This window comes from Lepisma saccharinum, chromosome 7 (assembly GCF_977018435.1).
Source record: "Lepisma saccharinum chromosome 7, izLepSacc3.1, whole genome shotgun sequence".
Lineage (NCBI taxonomy): Eukaryota > Metazoa > Arthropoda > Insecta > Zygentoma > Lepismatidae > Lepisma > Lepisma saccharinum.
In genome coordinates this window covers 96,173,005-96,192,850 of record NC_139235.1, presented here as the reverse complement: position 1 = coordinate 96,192,850, position 19,846 = coordinate 96,173,005, and the positions used below count along the sequence as shown (strand labels likewise).

The window sequence follows — 19,846 nt, the reverse complement described above, 5'->3', positions numbered from 1 at the left end:
TTAGTGCATTTGTGATTAGCCCCCTTGGTTAGCACACCGCGCTACGACGCCAGGGGTCCCGGGTGTTTGTGAGTGTCCATTCATCAATTTCATCATATCACCACTCATTCCCATCTTCGCAAATTAGCCAAAAGTGGCACAAGAAGCGAAGTAAAATAAAAATAAATAAATCAATTTGTGAGTAGGTGATTCATATGTGTAATCACTCATTAATGACACCTCGTTGCTGGAACATCGCGGCACAAATGTCATGTGTTCGACGTGCAAAGCATGATGGTTATGCGGAACTGCTTGCAGACACTTGACAAGCGAAGTTGGAACAGACGAACAAAACATAAGTCAAATCGCGCAGTGAAGGAGTTGACATCCCGTTTTCGTGTTTCTTTATAAGGGATGGAGTTGAGAAAAATTTTGAAGATGTGAATGTCAGTAGTGCTTCATAGTGTTATTAGTTTATATGTATCGTGCGTGTTTGTGTCATAGAAGTGGCATTGGGAGTGATAGTACTAAATTAAATTCCCAGAATGGCATCAAGAGATAAAGGAAGCAAGAAAGTAGATGAACTTAGTGTGGAGGTATGTCAATTTGATTGTTTTATCGTATAGCTGTAATATTTTATCAATTCACATTGTCCTTTCTGTAATTAGTTACAGAATTAAAACCATTGGTCAAGATTGTCTTCTAACAAGTAGCCGTATCACTTCCAGTGACAGGGTGTGCTGATTTTATAGCAAATGAACCTCTTTTCATGAGATCGATAAATAGCAAGGTAGAATCAGTAGCAACCTCTACGAATCGAAGATAGTAAAAGTGGCGCAAATTACGATTTGTAAACTTTTTAGCTGTAAAGGGATATAACATTATTTTAATAATCCTGCATGAATGATGGTTGATAAGCATATTTACTCAACACAAGATTGTATTTGCGTCCACTTTATGCACAAGGATAAATTGGGATGGGTCAGTGATTTATGTGAAATTCCGGTCATTACCATCTCGCTGGCGATCCGACCTAAGGAAGAAGGAAAAAAAACATCCCTTACCAGGGGTGCCCATCCCCCCAAAATCCTATCATGCGTCCCTCCCCCAAATCATATCATTCGCGCCTTCAAACCATATCGTAACCCGCACAAAGTATTTAATTAGGCTACGACAGTGTGTCTACCGAAAGTAACTTTTTCTTATCTTTACTAATCACTATACTTGATCTGCCCATCATCCTTAAACAGGGGTGCCCATGGAAAACGTTCATCATATTCCCCCCCCAAAAAAAAGTTTGGATGAATAGGTAATCATTTCTCTATTTGAATGAAAACCATGTTAAACTGTCCATATTTTTTAATTGTTCGATTTTCGAAAGAACTTAAAAGCTAGCACATTGATTGGTTAAATGTAGTAAATTCAATTATGTAAATATGCATATAAATAGTGTTTGTGAGTGGGTTTATAAAACTCACAATTTGAGTGTTTAACTCAAATTGTTACACAAATTAAGATAAAGATAGAAAATTCATCCTTGGCAAACCAATAACATGCTCCAGCTGTATGACCGATTCAATTATTGTTTCACTTGACATTACAGAACCCTTGCTAAAAATTCTTAAGCTCAGGGCAATAATATAATACGATTCCTCTTTCAAAGAAATCACCCCCTCCATTTTCTTGGGGTAAATATAATTATTTTAGTAACCCATAACAATAATTAGCTACGTGGGTTTTATCTTCAGTGCAAATTTAACTTGTTAAAGTAAAATTTTTCCGTGACAAGAAGTTAGAAATGCAAATTCGATATATTTTGTTCCAAATGATGCACCTACTTTAAATTAAGCAGCATACCAACACTAACCATTAAGGTAAACCGGGGTATTAAGGACCACCAAATTGCTATTTCATTGAAGAAATTCATCAGGAGCTGTTCAAGAAAACACAAACAGGATGCATTCTGGAATATATATTTTCTAGTTTACATTAATGACAACACAAAGGAGTAGGAATATAATGCAAAGGAAAAAACAACAATAAATTGAAAGGTAGGTTGTACGGTCCCAATTGCCCCTTTGCTGGGTAATAAGGACCAGCCAATGGGATATCAAGGACCGGTCCGCTTTTGAATGATACATCCTTCTTTTTCGAAACACAATAATCTTGAACTATGTCACACAAGTCTTTTTTGTTCATTCCAAAACCCCACTGAGGAAATAGAATGAAGCACTCCTCTAATTGTGATTCTTCTGCAGCTGTTAGTGCAGTAGACATTCCAGGATGCACTTTTAACTACATACAGCTGCTCAGCAGTTCTTTATGTCGTTTTCGCGCGTTTGCCTTTTGGCAGGTTCCGTTTCCCGGTCTAACTACGCATCTTACATGCTATTTATGTTCAGAGTACTATTTAGGGTCAACTGGGGTAATTGTGAACACTGGTCAGTACAGACAGGCTATTAGTGATATGACCATTTTTATTATTGATTATTGTGATGTATGTATTTTTCTTGAAGCTGATGATTTTTGGACATATTATTCCACTTTATGAAGTTTTAGTCCATTTTCCCAAAGGCTTTAAAAAAAAGTGGTTTTCAATTTTCTTGGTCGTTAAAAACTCAGGTATGTGTTGCATTCTGTTGCAGTTCTATTCAAAATTTTGGTGTGACTGGTAGCTTAGGCTTTTGACTTTCACACTGCAGGCATGTTTTCCCAATATTTTGTGTGGTTTAAGAGTTATTCTCATTTAAAATTCTCCCTTCAAAATTCTCTTCTTGGGGTAATTGTGAACAGTGTTTTGTGGGTATTTGTGAATGCTGGATGGAATTGTTACATGTACTATACTTCAGTTATGCTACGCTTTTTATTTTTAAAGCAGCTATTTTAAATATTAAAACCTATTTTGATCAGTCTTTGCAATGCTTTTGGTTTGCTTGATACTGTTGAAGTTTCAGAAGCTTCCTCTGAGAATGCAAGACGAGGTTGTTACATTCTCGAAAAAATTTTCAGTAATGTAAGGAAAGAAACTGAATACAGATACGTCTGCTGTGTCCAAGAATAGGGCGACAAAGAAGGTGAAGTGATCGTGAACGAATTGACTATAGTTGGTGATAGTGGAACAAACTTTACACCTACGGAAAAAAATGCCATTCCATTTAATGACATCATCACTGTGTTACCAGACCCAGAAACAAAATATTTTTAGAGAAAACTGTGTCTCGTATTTCCTGGAAAGGTAGATGTTATGCAGAAAATGTGATATACAGTAGTAATATGCTTTTTTTTGAGTCTCATTAGGCTACTTTTTCCCCTTTGTTTTACTAACTACATTTTTCCCATTTGTTTTATTAGTACAGTAGGCTACTTGTAAGTTTTCTTCAAACAAGGCACAAAGTTCAGTTAATTTCAGAGAAAAGGAAAAAAAATGTTTCTTAGAACTGTTTCTTTCCCATATTTATTTGTACACTTGTCCTGTTTATATCAAAAAGTAAATATTTGAAAGTGTCTTCATTTCCCCCATTTAAAGTAATGGTAAAAAATCAGGGATATTTGTGTACACAGGTACATTGAACACTTACTGACAATGTTTGTGCACATCATTGATCCACATGACATCCATTTACAAATACCCAACAGATACACTCTACAGGTCTTATAGAAAAGACAGACCATGTTCACATATACCCCACAAATTGAAAATCTTCCAAAACCTGAAGGGGTAATTGTGAACATCAATTTATTCCGTAGTTATGCAATATTTCAATATAATTTTTTTTATTGTATCAACAAAAGAGCATATGCATTCTGGTTATCCAGGAAAAAAGATTTTAAACAATACACATTCGGAGTTCAGAACATTCAAAGTCCAAATTTGTTTTTCGCGTTCACAATCACCCCAGTTGACCCTACACAAACAAAAGAGGATCACAGGCCATGCACACGGTCCTTAATGCCCGATGGTCCTTATACCCCAGTTTACCTTATATTTTAAGAAGTGATGTTATTAATACCGCTTATGTCTTGTAATGCAGCTATAGTATAAAACTTCACATTCGCCTTAGTAAAGCACCAAACACGCATTCTTGCAACACACTATTGCGAGCGAACCGAGCAAGAAAATTTTTACATACATTTCTTTGCAGGCTTTCAAGAATATTGAAATAATGGGGGTGTCAATACTTTCTTAGGATCCCGAGTTATTTAGTCTTTTCCAGCTTCTCTTTTGTCATTTTCGGGGTCGAAAACGTGTGGATACCATATCACTAAGTACAGTCTCCAAAATGTAATGTTCGAACTCTCTCTCCACTATAGAAATCCCTTGTCAATCAAAGATTTAACACTTTTATCAAGAGCTTCATATCTTCCCTTAAATTGAATACTCAATCCTACCACCAAAATTTCCATGCCAGGCTAAGATGCCCCCCTCTAACTAAAATACCCACCATAATCTAAGACCTAGAGTTGGATACTGTCCCCTCCAATGTTTAATTCAGAATCCCCCCCCCAGAACCCACATGTCAATTGAGGCCTAATATGTAAGAGTTGAATATCCCCCCCTTTTCGATAATACCCTTAAATGCTTTCTTTTCTTCATCTAATGGATTAAATATGGTGCATTTAAGGTATAAAATTTTTACCTATATTTTGGAAAAATATATAAATGTTGAGTTTTATATTACTTAAATGGAAAAAAATCCCCCCCCAAAATCTCGATGGTGCAGCCTGCACCATAACCCCCTCCCCCTTGTTCCCCCTGTTCCTTACTATGCAACTAGCGATAGTAAAGCAAGAGAAGTGTTCCTGTATCCCTGATAAAAAGTGTTGGTACGAAACACCTTAGGCATTGTGTTTTTCTTGTCTTTATCTTGGAACTTTAAAAAGTTTCCTTACAATTTAATAATGTCAATAGCATTACCATTTTTTAGTGGATAATTCATAACTGCTCACAACAGTTTGAAGTATACATGGGACTTTTCCATAAAAATTAATGATCTTGTGTGACAATACCCTTCTTTAAAACAACACCCACATAGAATAGAAAATAATGAGATTAACACTGATTCTTAACTTAATGTACAGTCATGGACATTTCTGGGTTGTAACGAACCCATTGAAAGTAAATGGGTTTATAATAACCCAGAAGTGTCCATGACTGTACATACATTTGAGTAATTGATGAATATTGTTTAATCTTTAATTTAATGAATTTTGAACCACTTCATATCTATAGTATCAGGATATATTGAATTTTAACTTGATTAGGAACCCCAACCTTAATGAGGTTATGTTTGAAACAGATATGGAATAGAATAAACCTGAATTAGAGCTGCAGCATGCAATGTGTGCTTTATTTCACAGAATACCATCTCAATCTGGAATATTCTGGAGTAAAACCAGAATACAAAATCGATACAAGTTAACGTTATGTAAATTATTCGTTCAGTTTTCCACTGGATCTTTTCTTGTGTGTCCTCCCCGATGATGCAGTGGTAGTTTCGTCGCCTTGGAATCAAGGGGTTCTGGGTTCAATACCCGGTGGAGGCACATAGTGGTTCAGATCCCACTTTAAACTGTAGGTCCAGTCCCGATTAACCTTACTGTGCATAAAGTGGACTCAAAACACCAAATCAATCAATATTTTCTTGTAAAACATTGATTAGATTGTGGTTGTTCTATCATGAATTTTATCAAATATTCATTTACACTCGAAGTCACGGTTAAGTCAATATTAGATTACTTAAGGAATTGACTTATTCAAAAGTTAATATACAGAAGTGTATGATTCTGCATTAAAATTATTCAGAATGGTCCATGCACATTTTCCATTTGTTTATCAGGATTGAAAATTTCATAATTGCAAATTCGCAACCTGGATACAAAATAAAAATAATATACTTGCCTTTTGTGATCAAACATTATCTTACTTGGCATGATAAAGTCCGAAGCACTTAGTTTATATGTTGTTTAATTTCAGAAATCTGTCACTCAAGTTCTGTGTAAGTTCAAGAGGCCAATATGTATGCCATGTCCAATAATTTTCCGGATATGTTTGAACTGTGGGTTTGAAATCCTGAGGGAGGGGGGGCAGCGGGGATTTCCCCCAACAACATTCTTGACCTCAAAAATCACTCCCACCAAAAATGTCTCTGGGGGGAGAGTTTTTGTTATAGCAACAAAAGATTACTACCTAATGTAATTAGTTTTGACTTCACATATAACATCGAAGAAACACACAAATTAGTTTCTTCAAGTGTAGTTGTGACTTGCGAGTGTTCAATGCTCTCTCTCTCTCTCTCTCTCTCTCTCTCTCTCTCTCTCTCTCTCTCTCTCCCCTTCCTCCCTCCCTCCCTGGGTGTGTGTACCAGATCATTCACAGATGACCAATAACAATATACAAGAAAAGTAAAGCAAGAATGCAAGACAAATTATAAACATAAGTATGAAATCTAATTAATTTATATTAATAGAAAGCAAAAACTAAACAAGAAGTTACACATAATATATATATTTAGTTACGCATGGCCCATTCTTCCATCCACTTTCTTCTTTCCTCCTTTACTACTGTTCTTGCCTCTTTCTTCTTTTCCACATACTCTTTTCGTGCATTTTGTGATTTAACTTGAAACCATTTTCTACATACATCATTTTTGTTTTTCACTGCCTCTCGACTGACCTTCACATCCAAGTTTTTTGAATGGAATTTTCAGAAACTAAATGCTTCCACTATAATAACATATTAGTTATATTTTATTCAAACTGTGTGGTAAATTTGAAAAATTGCACTTTTTGTACAAGAAGTTTCATGAAGTAAGTTTAACTTCAGAACAAGTAAAATGAGGAAGCTTGTGCTGAGGACATTTTTACAGAAAATAGAAAGTCGGGGGGAAATTTTAAAATCTTGAATGTTTTTTTTGTCAAGCCGTGTAAGTGTTTATAGGGTGACCATAATATTTTGACCCCAAAACAGGATATCCCCAGGAAATAGTTTACCCCATTCCCCTTTCCTGAAAAATCAGTTACCGGTACGCCTAATTGTCAAATCATTGTTATTATTTAGTAAAGGGTGGATTGAAAAAATGATACATCATAAACAATAAATGAAATATGATCTCCCGTTGTCCAAAGGTTTTAATTATTATAATCTCGTTATTATTTACATGTCATTTCTCGTCCTTTCTGATCAACCTTTTATGTTAATCCTTTGATGAAGTTGAGTAGTGTTGGAAGTATTTAGCAGAAGAACCAATCTTCTTGAGAACATTATTCTTCATCAACTGTTCATAAATCTCCCCGAAAACCTTACCCTACATATCAGACACACAATTCTAGATTTTTCTTTTGAGTTTGTGTTAAAGTGCAGGAACATTTTTAATTCTCTTTGCAATTCCGTAAAGAAACTGCATGCTTATTTGGCACTATAAATAATGGAACACAAACAAATCAATGCATCTTTTTAGCATGAAATGTGTCCAAATTTATACAATTGAAGACTTGGTTTTCAAGCTAACTCCTAGACTTTTATAAAACGGGACAAATAGTGGCTTTTTAATAATGTGGACGGGATGACCGGGACATGCCTCTGAAACGGGACTGTCCCGGTCAAAGCAGGACGTATGATCACGCTATCAATGTTCAAAACTGAGCAAGTAAGTATGTGTCTGCTTAATTTTGTTACATTTAGGGTTTGAATGGTTTTCTGTACAATTGTAGTGAAATATTGGAAAAATAGCTGAATTTTATGCTTTCCCAGTTTTCATCACCTATAAATAGCATACGATGTCAATGTGATTTCTCTTTTCAATTCAGAGGCGATTGATATATCACATACCCAAAGGATCCATTGTGAAGATGATTGCGCAATTGCTATGTTATTTAATGAACTTAATGTTGATCGCCTTATTTAGTTTCTATCACACTCTATTTTGTAAAATTTTACTACCACAAGCTCCCTCAGCAGCCTGTTGTCAAGCACCCCTCCCCCTGCTTTTGGCCATGCTAGCCGGGAAACTAACATTTCTGAAGAGTTGTATGGTGAAGGAACAGTGTCCAACCCATGAACAAAAGCTCTGTTTTGTGGAGCTTTCAGCTTCTCAAAAATGCCCGAGCCAAGCAGAAAGCATATACAAGTGTTAACATGATCTCAAATATGAATTTTTGATTTATTATAAACATAGAATTATTGAAATAAATTATTGTAACTGTTTCTAAATTCAATGTAGACAAACTTTAAAGCATTACTTTAAGTTTCACTATTTGTAATATGTTTCAATTATGTTGAGGGGATAAGACAAACATCCCTGGTACTGGAATTTGCAGAACAGCTGGCTGTTGTCTGCCTCACTCATCTCAAATTACAATGCCAATGTCGACAACTACTAAATAATTTACACGATTTTGATCATTAGTTGACATACAAATTAAACACAAAGGTCCTAAATGCTATCAAACTCTTACATACTATTTTTATTTATATGATACATGATACATTATGAAAAAAAAATGAACTGGTGCATTTTCTTCCTTTGATTCCAAAGCTTCATTTAATTTTAAGCTTCAAGTTGGTTCTTTTACTCTCCCGTGAACTATAAGTTTTATAACAAAGTTGGTATCACTTTTCTGTTAGTTTTGGAGCTATTCGGAACATCTTCAATTTGTGTGTGAAGTACACATGGTTGAAGTGAGTGTTCTCTTTTATTTGGTGTGTTCTGAATTTACTAAAACAAACATATACATTTCAAATTGTGTATGGGAAGCTGTAAGTAATAGCAAGTATTTTATTATATCAATAACCATTGAGAGATTAGTTCGTGGATATATTATTATTATTATTATTTGAAATGCCCTTTCTTCCCTAGGAAACTGGGGCAATTGTCTGTGTAATTTATTTACCCCCCTTTAAAGATTACCCGTAATCAGTTGCTACCCCAAGTGCGGAAGTCACTGTACGGCACGGACTTTAAAATCCTTAACACAGGAAGGAGGCATATCTGGAAAGAATGTTACTAAAATATTCCTACATGAAAGCGTGATAATAGCAGAGGGGAAAATAGTACAGTCTCCTGTTGCCCCATGTGTTTCTCAATACCCCATTTTCCCTGAAGGTTTTTGCTTAAATGTTGCAAAATAGTAATACAAACAGCACATGAACAGTATTTTTGAAGAATATAATTAATTTTTAAACAAAGCTAAACCAGTAACCCTGATCATATATTATATTGGTTTTAGATCTAAAGGGTCCTTTTACTGCACAATTTAAATGTAGTAATTTTTTGCATGACTTGTAATCTTGGTAAAAAAAAAACTTGATGAATCGAATTTAGGCCATTTTTGTTGTTTGTTGCATGAAGAGGAAAAGTATATTTCATTTCTGTAACTTTTCTATATATTTTTTAATACATTCTTTAATATTTACATAATGAGCAAGTGAGATTTTATATATTTTCAAAATTCATTGCTTTTTCTAAACATAATATTTTTTACTTATTTCTATTTACTTTTACATGTATACCTGTCACATATTACAGTTACACTTTGCAAGTTAGGAATAGTTTCCATTTGTACATGAGTATTGTTACCATTGAGTAATTAGAAGTTTTATGTTGTGTAATTATGTTATGTATTATAATACACCAATATATTACTTATTTACAATAAATTGACCTGAACTATTCGGAAAACATGTTCTGCTTGCAAGGACAGACATGTTAACAGGTCATGTACAGTTTTAGGAAGTGGTCAGCTCTTTTGAGTCTATAGAATGTCTCTCTCTCTCTCTCCCTCCCTCCCCTCACCATAGAAATTATTGAAGATACATTAATTTGAAATTAAGCTGAATATTCAGTTTATGAACAGAAATAAATTAGTATCCAATGCTGATTATATTTCTTCTGAAACATTTTGCTCCGTCTGCATGGCTGAGCTCTGGAGTAAGATCCAGGTTTAAGTGTCCATCAATTTCATCGTATTATCGTTCGTCCTCATTGGTGCTAAAAATAGGGAAGGCAGCCGCAGCGTGGTGCTGATCACATCGCCTCCAAGATGGCAGACATCGAAAATATGTGCGACCCTACCCCCACATACCTTAAATGTGCCTTCATAGCACGGTTCCATATGCACAGGGACCTGTATATATTGTATTCGTTTCTCTACCCCTGAGTAACTAAATTTATTTTTACATAAGCATACACGAACCCTCTACTATGCCATTGGCTGAGGGCCCCGATCCGGCACCAAGTTATCATAATGGACGATGATTTAAATTAATTCATTATTTAGACTTTTAATTATAAAGAGCACTGGCGTACGCGGGATTTTTTTCGGAAGGGGCTGGAATACACAATATGATATTTCATATATTAAAAACTTTCTACTCTCAAAATTGGCAGTCGGGGGAACATTTTAATGAGGGTTTACTTTTATCACTGGTTTTACCCGAATTCTTCGCTGCTTTTGTTTGAAAATGTTCTTTTTCTCAAAATTTCGGAGGGTGCTGTAGACCCTTCAGCCTCTTGCTGCGTACGCCAGTGGTAAATAGTACTGAATCAGTGCATACTATTACAAAATAACAGAAAATATACGCCCTCAGTACTCTGTATTTTTATAATGTAAATCAGACTGTGGGGTCCCCTAATTGTTTTTTCCGTTCACTTTTGTATATTTTTTTTCAGTAAATGACACCAATTGATAACTGTTGCATTACAGTATATTTTTCACAACCTGAGGTACCTACATTAACATATTGAACCTTCAATGTTACAAAACATGCTTTCTTACATTAATCAGTACAAAAAACTTCCCTCACACAAATCAGACACTGTGGTAAAATTCGACACCACTAACAAAAACAGCCAAGAATTCACGGGAAACAAAAAAAAAGTCTTCACATTTCACACCAGCATCTCACACCTAACACCCTCTTTGACAGTCACTGGCTGTCCTATATGTTGTTGAAAAAAATTCGAAAGGAATTGGGGTCAGAATTCCCCACAGTCTGATTCCAGGGTTAAAGCGAATGAAAGAAAGCCAAAGTTATAACATTGTTGCCAGATTTCTTAGCTACTCGTATTGTCTAAGTGCTTTAATTTTTAAAAATTTCCGGATGGGATCCTCCGGGTCATCCCCTAAATTCATCACTGGGTGCAAATTATTATGTTTAACTATACTGTAGGTTAATATAATAATAATAATCGAAATAACGAGGTTTGACTGTCATTGACCGGTAACGCATCCACAAAATCCACGCCACTGATGAAAGTGTGCACAGAGAATTGTTGTCAGGTAAAAACATTCCTAGACATAGCGTTCCAACTATTTTCCTTTCAAGAAATGAAAGGAGGATTTCTCACATCCGCATATTTATACCAGTGATTGTGGCCGCAAGGATGCGTGAAATACTGGAAGAAGCCCAATGCATGCTTGGTATGACGTGTTTTTTAAAAAGGGCGAAATTATCGTAATGATATTCATGTTTCAAATGGATTTTCTCACTGTAGTAACGGTGATAACACGTACAGAGTAATTTATGTCTGGATTAAGTATTGCATATTTGATTTTTCTGAGTGCTGTAATGGATCGAGTGCACATTTGTTTTATATGCAAAGTTGTGTCCCGCATTCCTTTTTTATGTGGAATTGCTATGGTACGATTGCAACCTGTTAAACGTGTGCATTTTATGATTGTGTTAGGCTGCTTTGCATATTTATTTCTCTGAATTGTTGTTTTAAGTCTACTTTATGCACAGATAGGTTAATCGGAACTGGATCTGCAGTTTAAAGTGGGATCCGAAACACTGTGCAATGTGCCTCCACCGGGTATCGAACCCGGGACAGCTTGATTACAAGGCAACGACGCTACCACTAAGCCATCGAGGAGGTCCTTTAAAACACTGGAAAATCAACTGTGGTAGTTAGCGCATGTTACAAGGAATTTGACTCAAGAGTTGTCGCGGAATTCCGATTTCTGTGTAGTGTGTTAGTTAGACTATATCCAGATAAAAATACCAAAAAAAATTATGAATGTTATGGACAATAAGCATAGGAGCTATAATCCCCGAAGTAGACTCTGTATGCTGACAAGAAAAGGACCTGCCAACATATTAATCAGGTTTTGGAATGTTTTTGGATAGATACGAGACTCCAGATTTTGTGTACGCATCGGCCAAGTACTCTTCATGGATTTTTCTCTCCTGTTTTGATAGTGATGAAGTATATGAACTACTTTCTTAACTATCAACTATTGATAGACACGTTCATAACGTTTCATATAAAACAATATTAGGTACAAAACAATGGCGCTGCTTATATACATACTTTACAGCGTATACAGTACACGCATGAAATAATATTTTAGTTGTTTCTATTGTAAACACCGTGCACTCACCATAGATGGTGTAACTCGAAGTGCCTTTCCTGCTATATTATCGCAATCGCGAAGGCTAACCGGAATGTTACATGAATGCTTCCGTTGTCTGGTATAAGATTTTTGGTAGCATTTACATTGCATTTATGCTATCAAAAATATTAAAGGAAATTCTTCCATCTAAACAGGGCCTAATGCACATAACAGCTTGCACTTATGTCCGAAACACAACCAACAAAAACTGTTCTGTATCTTTTCTTGTGCTCTCCCCATGTTCAGTTTCCTTACCCCTTCTTCCGCCACCTACAATCCGTAGCATGTCAAATTGGCTCTCACGTTTTTTCTTATATTCTAAAGCACAACTAAACGGGTGTCGTTCAAGTATCAGCGATAGCCACACCGACCCTCCCATCGTCTGTATTGTAACCGAGCTGTCGAACTTCGAGACAATAACCCATTAAACGAACAAACCAAGCGGTTATTATTTGTGCAAATCAGTCACGTAGCCAGGGGGAGGGCTAAGGGAGCTGAAGCCCCCCCCCCCCGAAATCCTACAAATATCTAATTTAAATAGTGTATAGTGGTATTTAATTTTACTTTCTTAGAGTTGACGAACTGTATCTCTGCGGGTGACCTTGACTAATTCGCGCAGATACATGTCCGTACAAGCTACCTACTTGCCGTTGAGTGGTCGACAGCTCCTACAAAGTTAGAGGAGAATGATACCCATTGGCTAAGGCAGCCAGTAGCTCCTCCCTTTGCTACTGCGCAGCCAGTCGTGGTCAAGGTTCACCCGCAAAGATACAACTCGTCCACTCTAGCAGCAATCAACATTGGATCGAAAAACGTTTAGTGTATAACAGAGAAACCAGGTTATATTTATAATTTCTACCATTTAAACCAAAGAATAAATGGATCCACATGTATAGTTTTCTTTGTGAGAAGTCACAGAATATAAACTTTGAGTAAAATTTGGCTCTAACTTTTAAACCCTCTTTTTACCGGAATGTGTGAAAGTTAATAACAAAATACAATAACTAAGAATTTCAGTACACTAACTGTACAAAATGTAAGAAAAATAATGGACAACAGTTGTGTTGGATATTCACTCATACGGTGGATTGAGTAGCAAAGTATCTCCATTTCTGTAGTAATAATAATACTAATTATAATAATGAATTTGGAATTAAAATTGGTTTATTTTTAATGACTTCTAATAGTTATTATTGTAAAATGACAATTATAACCGTGGTAATAATTATTATTGGGTACCTGTATGATCTCGGGACAACACCTCTCACTCGTTTATTTCGTCAGTTTTGACATTCATACTTACCTATCGTGCATTGCGAAACATTCTTTAATGTGTGATTTTGCTTTTCTCACGAAAATAATTTCAATTTATGACATTAACAGTAATTATTGTTCTTCCTTTTTTCGCTTCCGTAACACACAATATGGCGGGCACAGCTTGAGTAGCGTCGTGGATCAGTGAGTATACAGTGTTTCCAACCTTCTTAACCGAAAAATGCCCCACAAACCTTTCACGCATAGCCCCACAAACCAATCACGGTAAGGTTAGGTTCGGCAAACATAGTTAAAATTTGGGGTCATGAATGTATATTTCGTTTTTTCATCTTGTTGCAAAAGAACGGCGTGGTTGGAAACACTGACAGGAGGTTACGTCATTAAACCTGCGCAACATCCGGTTCACGTAGAGGAAGCCAAGAAAAGCAACGTCAATTGTACGTCGGAGAGATACTTTTCGTGAAAAACACATGAATTCCCGGTCAAACAGATTCAACGATGAAAGAAAATACCTCCACGAACTTTCAAAATGCTAGAGAATCTCATTTCAGTATACTTTCTTGAGTAAGAATGGAGAAATGCGTTGTCCAGAGATTATATTGTTACCTATTATTGTCATTATTATTTCTACTAATCAAGTTTTATCAGTAACCTGCTCCCCCGCCCCCGAAATAAAATCCTGGCTACGGACCTGGTGCAAACGTACTTTATGTGTGCGTGATCACGGAACCGTTACGTTAGTGTTCACTCACACCAATGCCCCTTGGGTGAAATTGTTCTAATAAGGCCTATACCACTCTATTAGTTTACCGCACCACGTATTTATAGTGTGACCTTGGTTTCGAACAAACTGTCTTGTTCACCTTCGCAGTAAAAACAAGATATTTCGATCCATCATCCTCATGTACGTGTGCAGGCGTTGCTTTGTCCTTTCGTGGAAGAGCTTTGTGCTTGAATCTAGTTGGCGATTAACGTGTGTGTGGGTCTAATGTATTAACGAGTTGGCGGAGTCCCATTGTGTACAACAACGGTTTGTTGTTTCCTGGGAACTTAAATATGGGTGTTCAGTATTTACTAGGCTTTTGGAACTAACCTAGTAATTGATGTCATTCGCAAAGGCTTGATGGATAGATAATACCTGCCATACACAATCGGAATGGCCGTGTTATAACGTGGACGAGAAAGGCGCGGTGAAAACCATGTCGATCATGACAAGTAAATCATTCTTTTCCGTGTACCAAGTTCGGTGGTAACGTGTCAAATTTTAGTTCATTTAAATTTGTTAATGGAGACCAGATGGTTGTTAAAGGTCCAGTAATTTTAAATAAATTCCGGTCCAGGAGAGAAAATCAGCAAGCGTAAATGGGTTGACCCCCGTAATGAACCTTTTTATCTGTAAAGCATTTCAATTCGATCCAGGAAACTTTTTTCCGGATGAATTTAAATATGGTCCAGGAAACTTTTTCCTGATGAATTTAAATACGGACCAGGAAACTTTTTTCCGGATGAATTTAAATACGGTCCAGGAAACTTTTTTCCGGATGAATTTAAATACGGTCCAGGAAACTTTTTCCGGATGAATTTAAATACGGTCCAGGAAAACGTTTTTCCCTTACGAATTTAAATTCGGTCCAGGAAACCTTTTTTCGTGTGAATTTAAATTCGGTCCAGGGAACCTTTTTTACGTATGAATTTAAATTCGGTCCATGAAACTTTTTTCCGGATGAATTTAAATTCGGTCCAGGAAACCTTTTTTCCCGATGAAATTAATTTCGGTCCAGGAAACCTTTTTCCCGGATGAATTTATATTCGGTCCAGGAAACCTTTTTTCCGTATGAATTTAAATTCGGTCCAGGAAACCTTTTTTCCGTATGAATTTAAATTCGGTCCAGAAAACCTTTTTTTCCGGATGAATTTGAATACGGTGCAGGAACGTTTTTTTCCGTATGAATTTAAATACGGCCAAGGAATCTTTTTTCAATGAAACAAAATGCAACTTGTACCGAATTTAAATTGTGCGAGAAGAAAAGGCTCCGGCCCTGTTGGAGAACCTTTTAGAATGTATGGGTTCCTGGACCTTTAACAACCCACTATGGAATGTGTGTCTACCTGGCATGGAATCCGGTACCCTTTGATTACAAGCCGACAGCGTTACTACACGATCGGGAAGGTAACTTACCATAATACTTTGTAACTAGTGTTGCCCACGGGACGAGACGGGACAGGCTTTTAGAAATTCGAGACGAGACGAGATTGACCATGTGTCATAAGACAAACGAATATTTTCGAGACGAGACAGCATTTCCACGAGGCTCCACGAGACGAGACAGGCCAAAGTCTCGTCTCGTGGGCAACACTATTTGTAACGCATTGACGTTGGTGGGGGGAACCGTGATGGTTCAGTCGTAGGGCGTCTGACTGCGAGAGACCAGAGTTCGATACCCAGGATTGGTGATTTGAGGCAATATCCTTGCTAAATTCAGAACTGGTCAATGAATTCACAACAGTTTTCTTACAATGAAGACAGGCCAGCATTTACTAAGGAAATGTTACGCAGTTACAGTTAAAAATATTTATTCAAGGTGCGCGGTGTCGTTTGGAACAATATGGGGGATATGCAACTAGACTTTTTTTCAAAAAAAAAAAATTTACGATCTTCCAATGGCAATTTTTGCTTATACTGGTAAGGTTGGATGAAAAGTGTAGAAAATTGTCTTTAAAAAACAATTGAAAAAGATCATTACAGGCCCGTAGCTAGAATTGATCTCCAAGGGAGGGGGGGGGGGCTCACGGGTTATCAGGGGGGCTTTGTAAACCAATTCCATTTTTCAAAAATTTAACAGTATTAAATGAAGGTAAATTGTGTGTGGAGGGAGGTGTCATTACGTTACATAAAATTTATATCACACAAATACATTTTTCTACATCTTTTAAAATATATTTTGAAGTGTTAATTGACTGGTATCGAAATCATCCCTTACACACTCCATACTACTTTAGATGACACAGATATTTATATCACACAAAAAAATGCACAATATTCAATCACAGTACATTCCACCCCCCGGCCGAAGCAATGAAACTCCCCTTCGTTCCCAAAATTTGAGAGCTCTTGATCTTGGATGCAAATGCGAAGGAAATTTGCATGATGTCATCAAAGTCGCATATTTCTGTCTAAATGGAGGCCGCAACAGGTGCAGTGAAGGTACAGATAAAGAAGCTCCCCCATGAAAGAACTTACAGAGTCTAGATAATCTTGCAGTTACTTAGGCTTCAGCTTATAAACGGGATGAGCGAATGTAATAGCTGCTGGTCACGTTCTGTGGATTTATCCTTAAAGTTGTGAGCTGTCTAAATTTTCACTCTTCACTGCAAACAAATTATACAAAATAGTTTTACCTAATGTCAAGGGGCTGACGGCAGTTTCAGGGGGGGGGGAGGCTCAGCCCCTGGATACGGGCCTCCAGTTGGCGCGTGCATTTGCAGCCATCGCCCGGTCTGCGAAGCGATCAGGACCTAACAGTGCTTACCGGTCCAGCCATTAGCGTGGGAGCAGTCTCCCAAATCACGGACATAATGTAAGTTTCCAAATATGGGAAGGGACGAGCAGCCTTGATATTGAGCCCCGCCAACACTTGGCGCCTGAATCCTTTGTTCCTTTCAAGCCAGTATCTGCTTACATGAAAGTGTAATTTCCTCTCGCTGCTCGGTGAGCATTTCCTTAACTTTTTCCACGCGTACGTGGATGTATGTACCTCAATTCCATGGAAAGTTTTTTTCACAGTTGTAACTCCGTCCCAGTCATCTCTAAAGCAAGGCCACGCAGCAGGGGTGCCCACAGAGGGAATGCGTCATGGGAATTTTTTGGGGGGCAAAATTTTTATACCAATTCTATATATCTTCACACAAAAATAGGGGATCGTTACTTTGATAGACTTGTTATTGATTTTTAGTTATGATTATTATGTTTAGTTTTCTACCTACCTATGAGTGATCGCGACGATGGGGTTGAAATGAAACACCACCTCTTATGCCTTTAGAATCGGTTTGGAAAGGGGAGGGGGCCTGCTGTTCGCATTAATGCAAGGTTAGTCTAGCAGACAAACTGTTAAGAATAAGGTTAAAGTACACTAACAAATGCAGTGATCCTGAGCAGTTTTGTACGTTTCATGAAAGCCTAAAGTAAACATATATTGCTTAAATATGTCTGTATTATATTGTTCCGCAAATTTTGTCTGACCAAAATAATTTGAGTAAATAATTCGGCATAAAGAGGGGGGACAAGGGGAATGTTCTACTTTTGGGGGGAGCGCGTCATAGGCCTTGGGGGGGGGGATGGGCACCCCTGCCGCGCAGTCAAGGAGGAAATCGAGTGAGCAAAGAGGCTGGTAATATTAGTCGCTTCCCCCTCCACGCAATCCCTTTCCCTCTCACGTATTCATTGGTGGAGCCGAAAGACTTGTTTCGTTCGCCTGCTCCATAGATAACTGGAACAGGTTACCGTAGAACTGTGACTGCTTGTATGCATGCGTCAACCCAATCAGAAAGACATAAACAGTAAAGTTGTTTAGGATAAAATTATAATTTTCAGTAATCCATTAGATATGTTGTATTTACAATAAATATATTGTGTCTAGGACAAGTGCAAGAGAGGACTTCAAATGCCAACCTCTATTCCACACAGTGCACACTGGAAATGTCATTCTTTTACAGGCTAACGGGGCTGTGGTGTCGCCACTTGCGCTGGATTATTGTGTTGTGCTTGTCTTGTGTGAACACCACAATCCTGCCACCAGATCCTTGTTAGCTTAGGGAGAGAGTGTAATGCGCTACTGTCAACTTCCCGAAAACTTCGGGGACAAATCACTCCTCGCCCCGATATTCAAAAACATCTAAGTTTTCGTTCTGGAAACTGATATTGCTCATACGATAGGCAGCTTAGAATAAAGCAGAACGCCCCCACCTCTCGCCAATATAAGTAGTTTACACTGCTAATACACAAATATTGATAAAGCAGTGGCGTGCCGAGGATTTTCGAGAGGCGACGGGTTACACTTTTTTCAGTAGTCAGTCTTCATTTTTCCATCTTTTCCTGCCTTTGATTTTTTTAATACTGCGCTAGGGTGGGTATGACCCCCCCTCCCATTGGGCAGACCACTGTTGATAAGTTGTTAGTTCCCGAATGATGTGACGGCGCAAATAGCCCAAGCACTGGCATTTCTCAACCGCGGGGCACTAGGATCAATTATATGGGGTCGCGAGAGGTTCCCCCGAAATTTGTAATTTCAGTTTGTGCAGCAGTTTTCATTAACAGATATTTTGTAGTAGAAATATTCTGATTAATTGGAATTTTTTGAGTTCAAAATTAAACACAGGTGTTTCTTTGTGACTGCTCCACAAATTTCATCTAATCATTCATCGTCATTGTTGCGATTAGCCAAACGTAGCAGACGAGCGACTCAAAATCAGGGGAGAAAGCAGACATCAAGGAATACTTAGTGAACGAATAAATTCTTGTTATCAAGGGCATGAATTTTAGTCTTATTTTAGGCATGCTAACGGTAAATATACAGTCTTGGGATGACTGTAGCACATAACGATTTTTACCTTCTGGGCATTGATTGTAATATGAGTTCTGATGGTTAGTTTACGACCATGAATATGCGGCCTCGTACCAAATGCAAATTGCGACAGTTTCCAGCCATTATTAAATTCCTGGCCAGTGCATGCATGGTTGACCCAGGCCCTGTCCCGTTAACTCCCCAGAGGCGACGCATGGAAAGGAGTTTTAGGAGTCTGTGGCCTCGGGACATGTTGCTGCATCTCGAACAACCTTCCGCCGTCCCGGGGTACTTTGATGATGGCCAGCGCGGTGTCGTATTCTCGAGTACCCGCTTTGTGGGTGCACGAGCTGGTTCTGATTGAAAGGGGAATAAGGAAACGGACCGGCCTGGACGTGCGCGTGTTGGACTGACCTCAGGAGCGGTTCAAGTTCATGACTTGGGTCCTCAAGCTCGCTGGTGGATCTGCGCGAACTGAGGGAGGAAGTTGCTGCCCAAGCCGCGGTCTCGAAGTTCGCATTAGTGCGGTGTGGGGTGGAAGGCCGTGACAGATGTTTTCAAATTTTCCTCTCCATTCGAAAAACCACTATCACATTCCAAAATCTGAAAAATTACATCAGCTTAGAATTCCTTCTAGAGCA

General features: G+C 37.7%; 1 protein-coding gene across 2 annotated transcripts in view; it reads left to right on the top strand.

The window, feature by feature from the left end:
- The first annotated feature begins 305 nt into the window (after positions 1–305).
- The window catches only part of LOC145990048 (E3 ubiquitin-protein ligase TRIM37-like), a 131,386-nt gene continuing 111,845 nt past the window's right edge, over positions 306–19,846 (top strand). For both annotated transcript variants that reach the window (XM_083125684.1, XM_083125683.1), the window contains exon 1: positions 306–575. In XM_083125684.1, the coding sequence (XP_082981810.1) occupies positions 525–575 (51 nt within the window). In that variant the 5' untranslated portion in view covers positions 306–524. The remainder of the gene's footprint in view (positions 576–19,846) is intronic.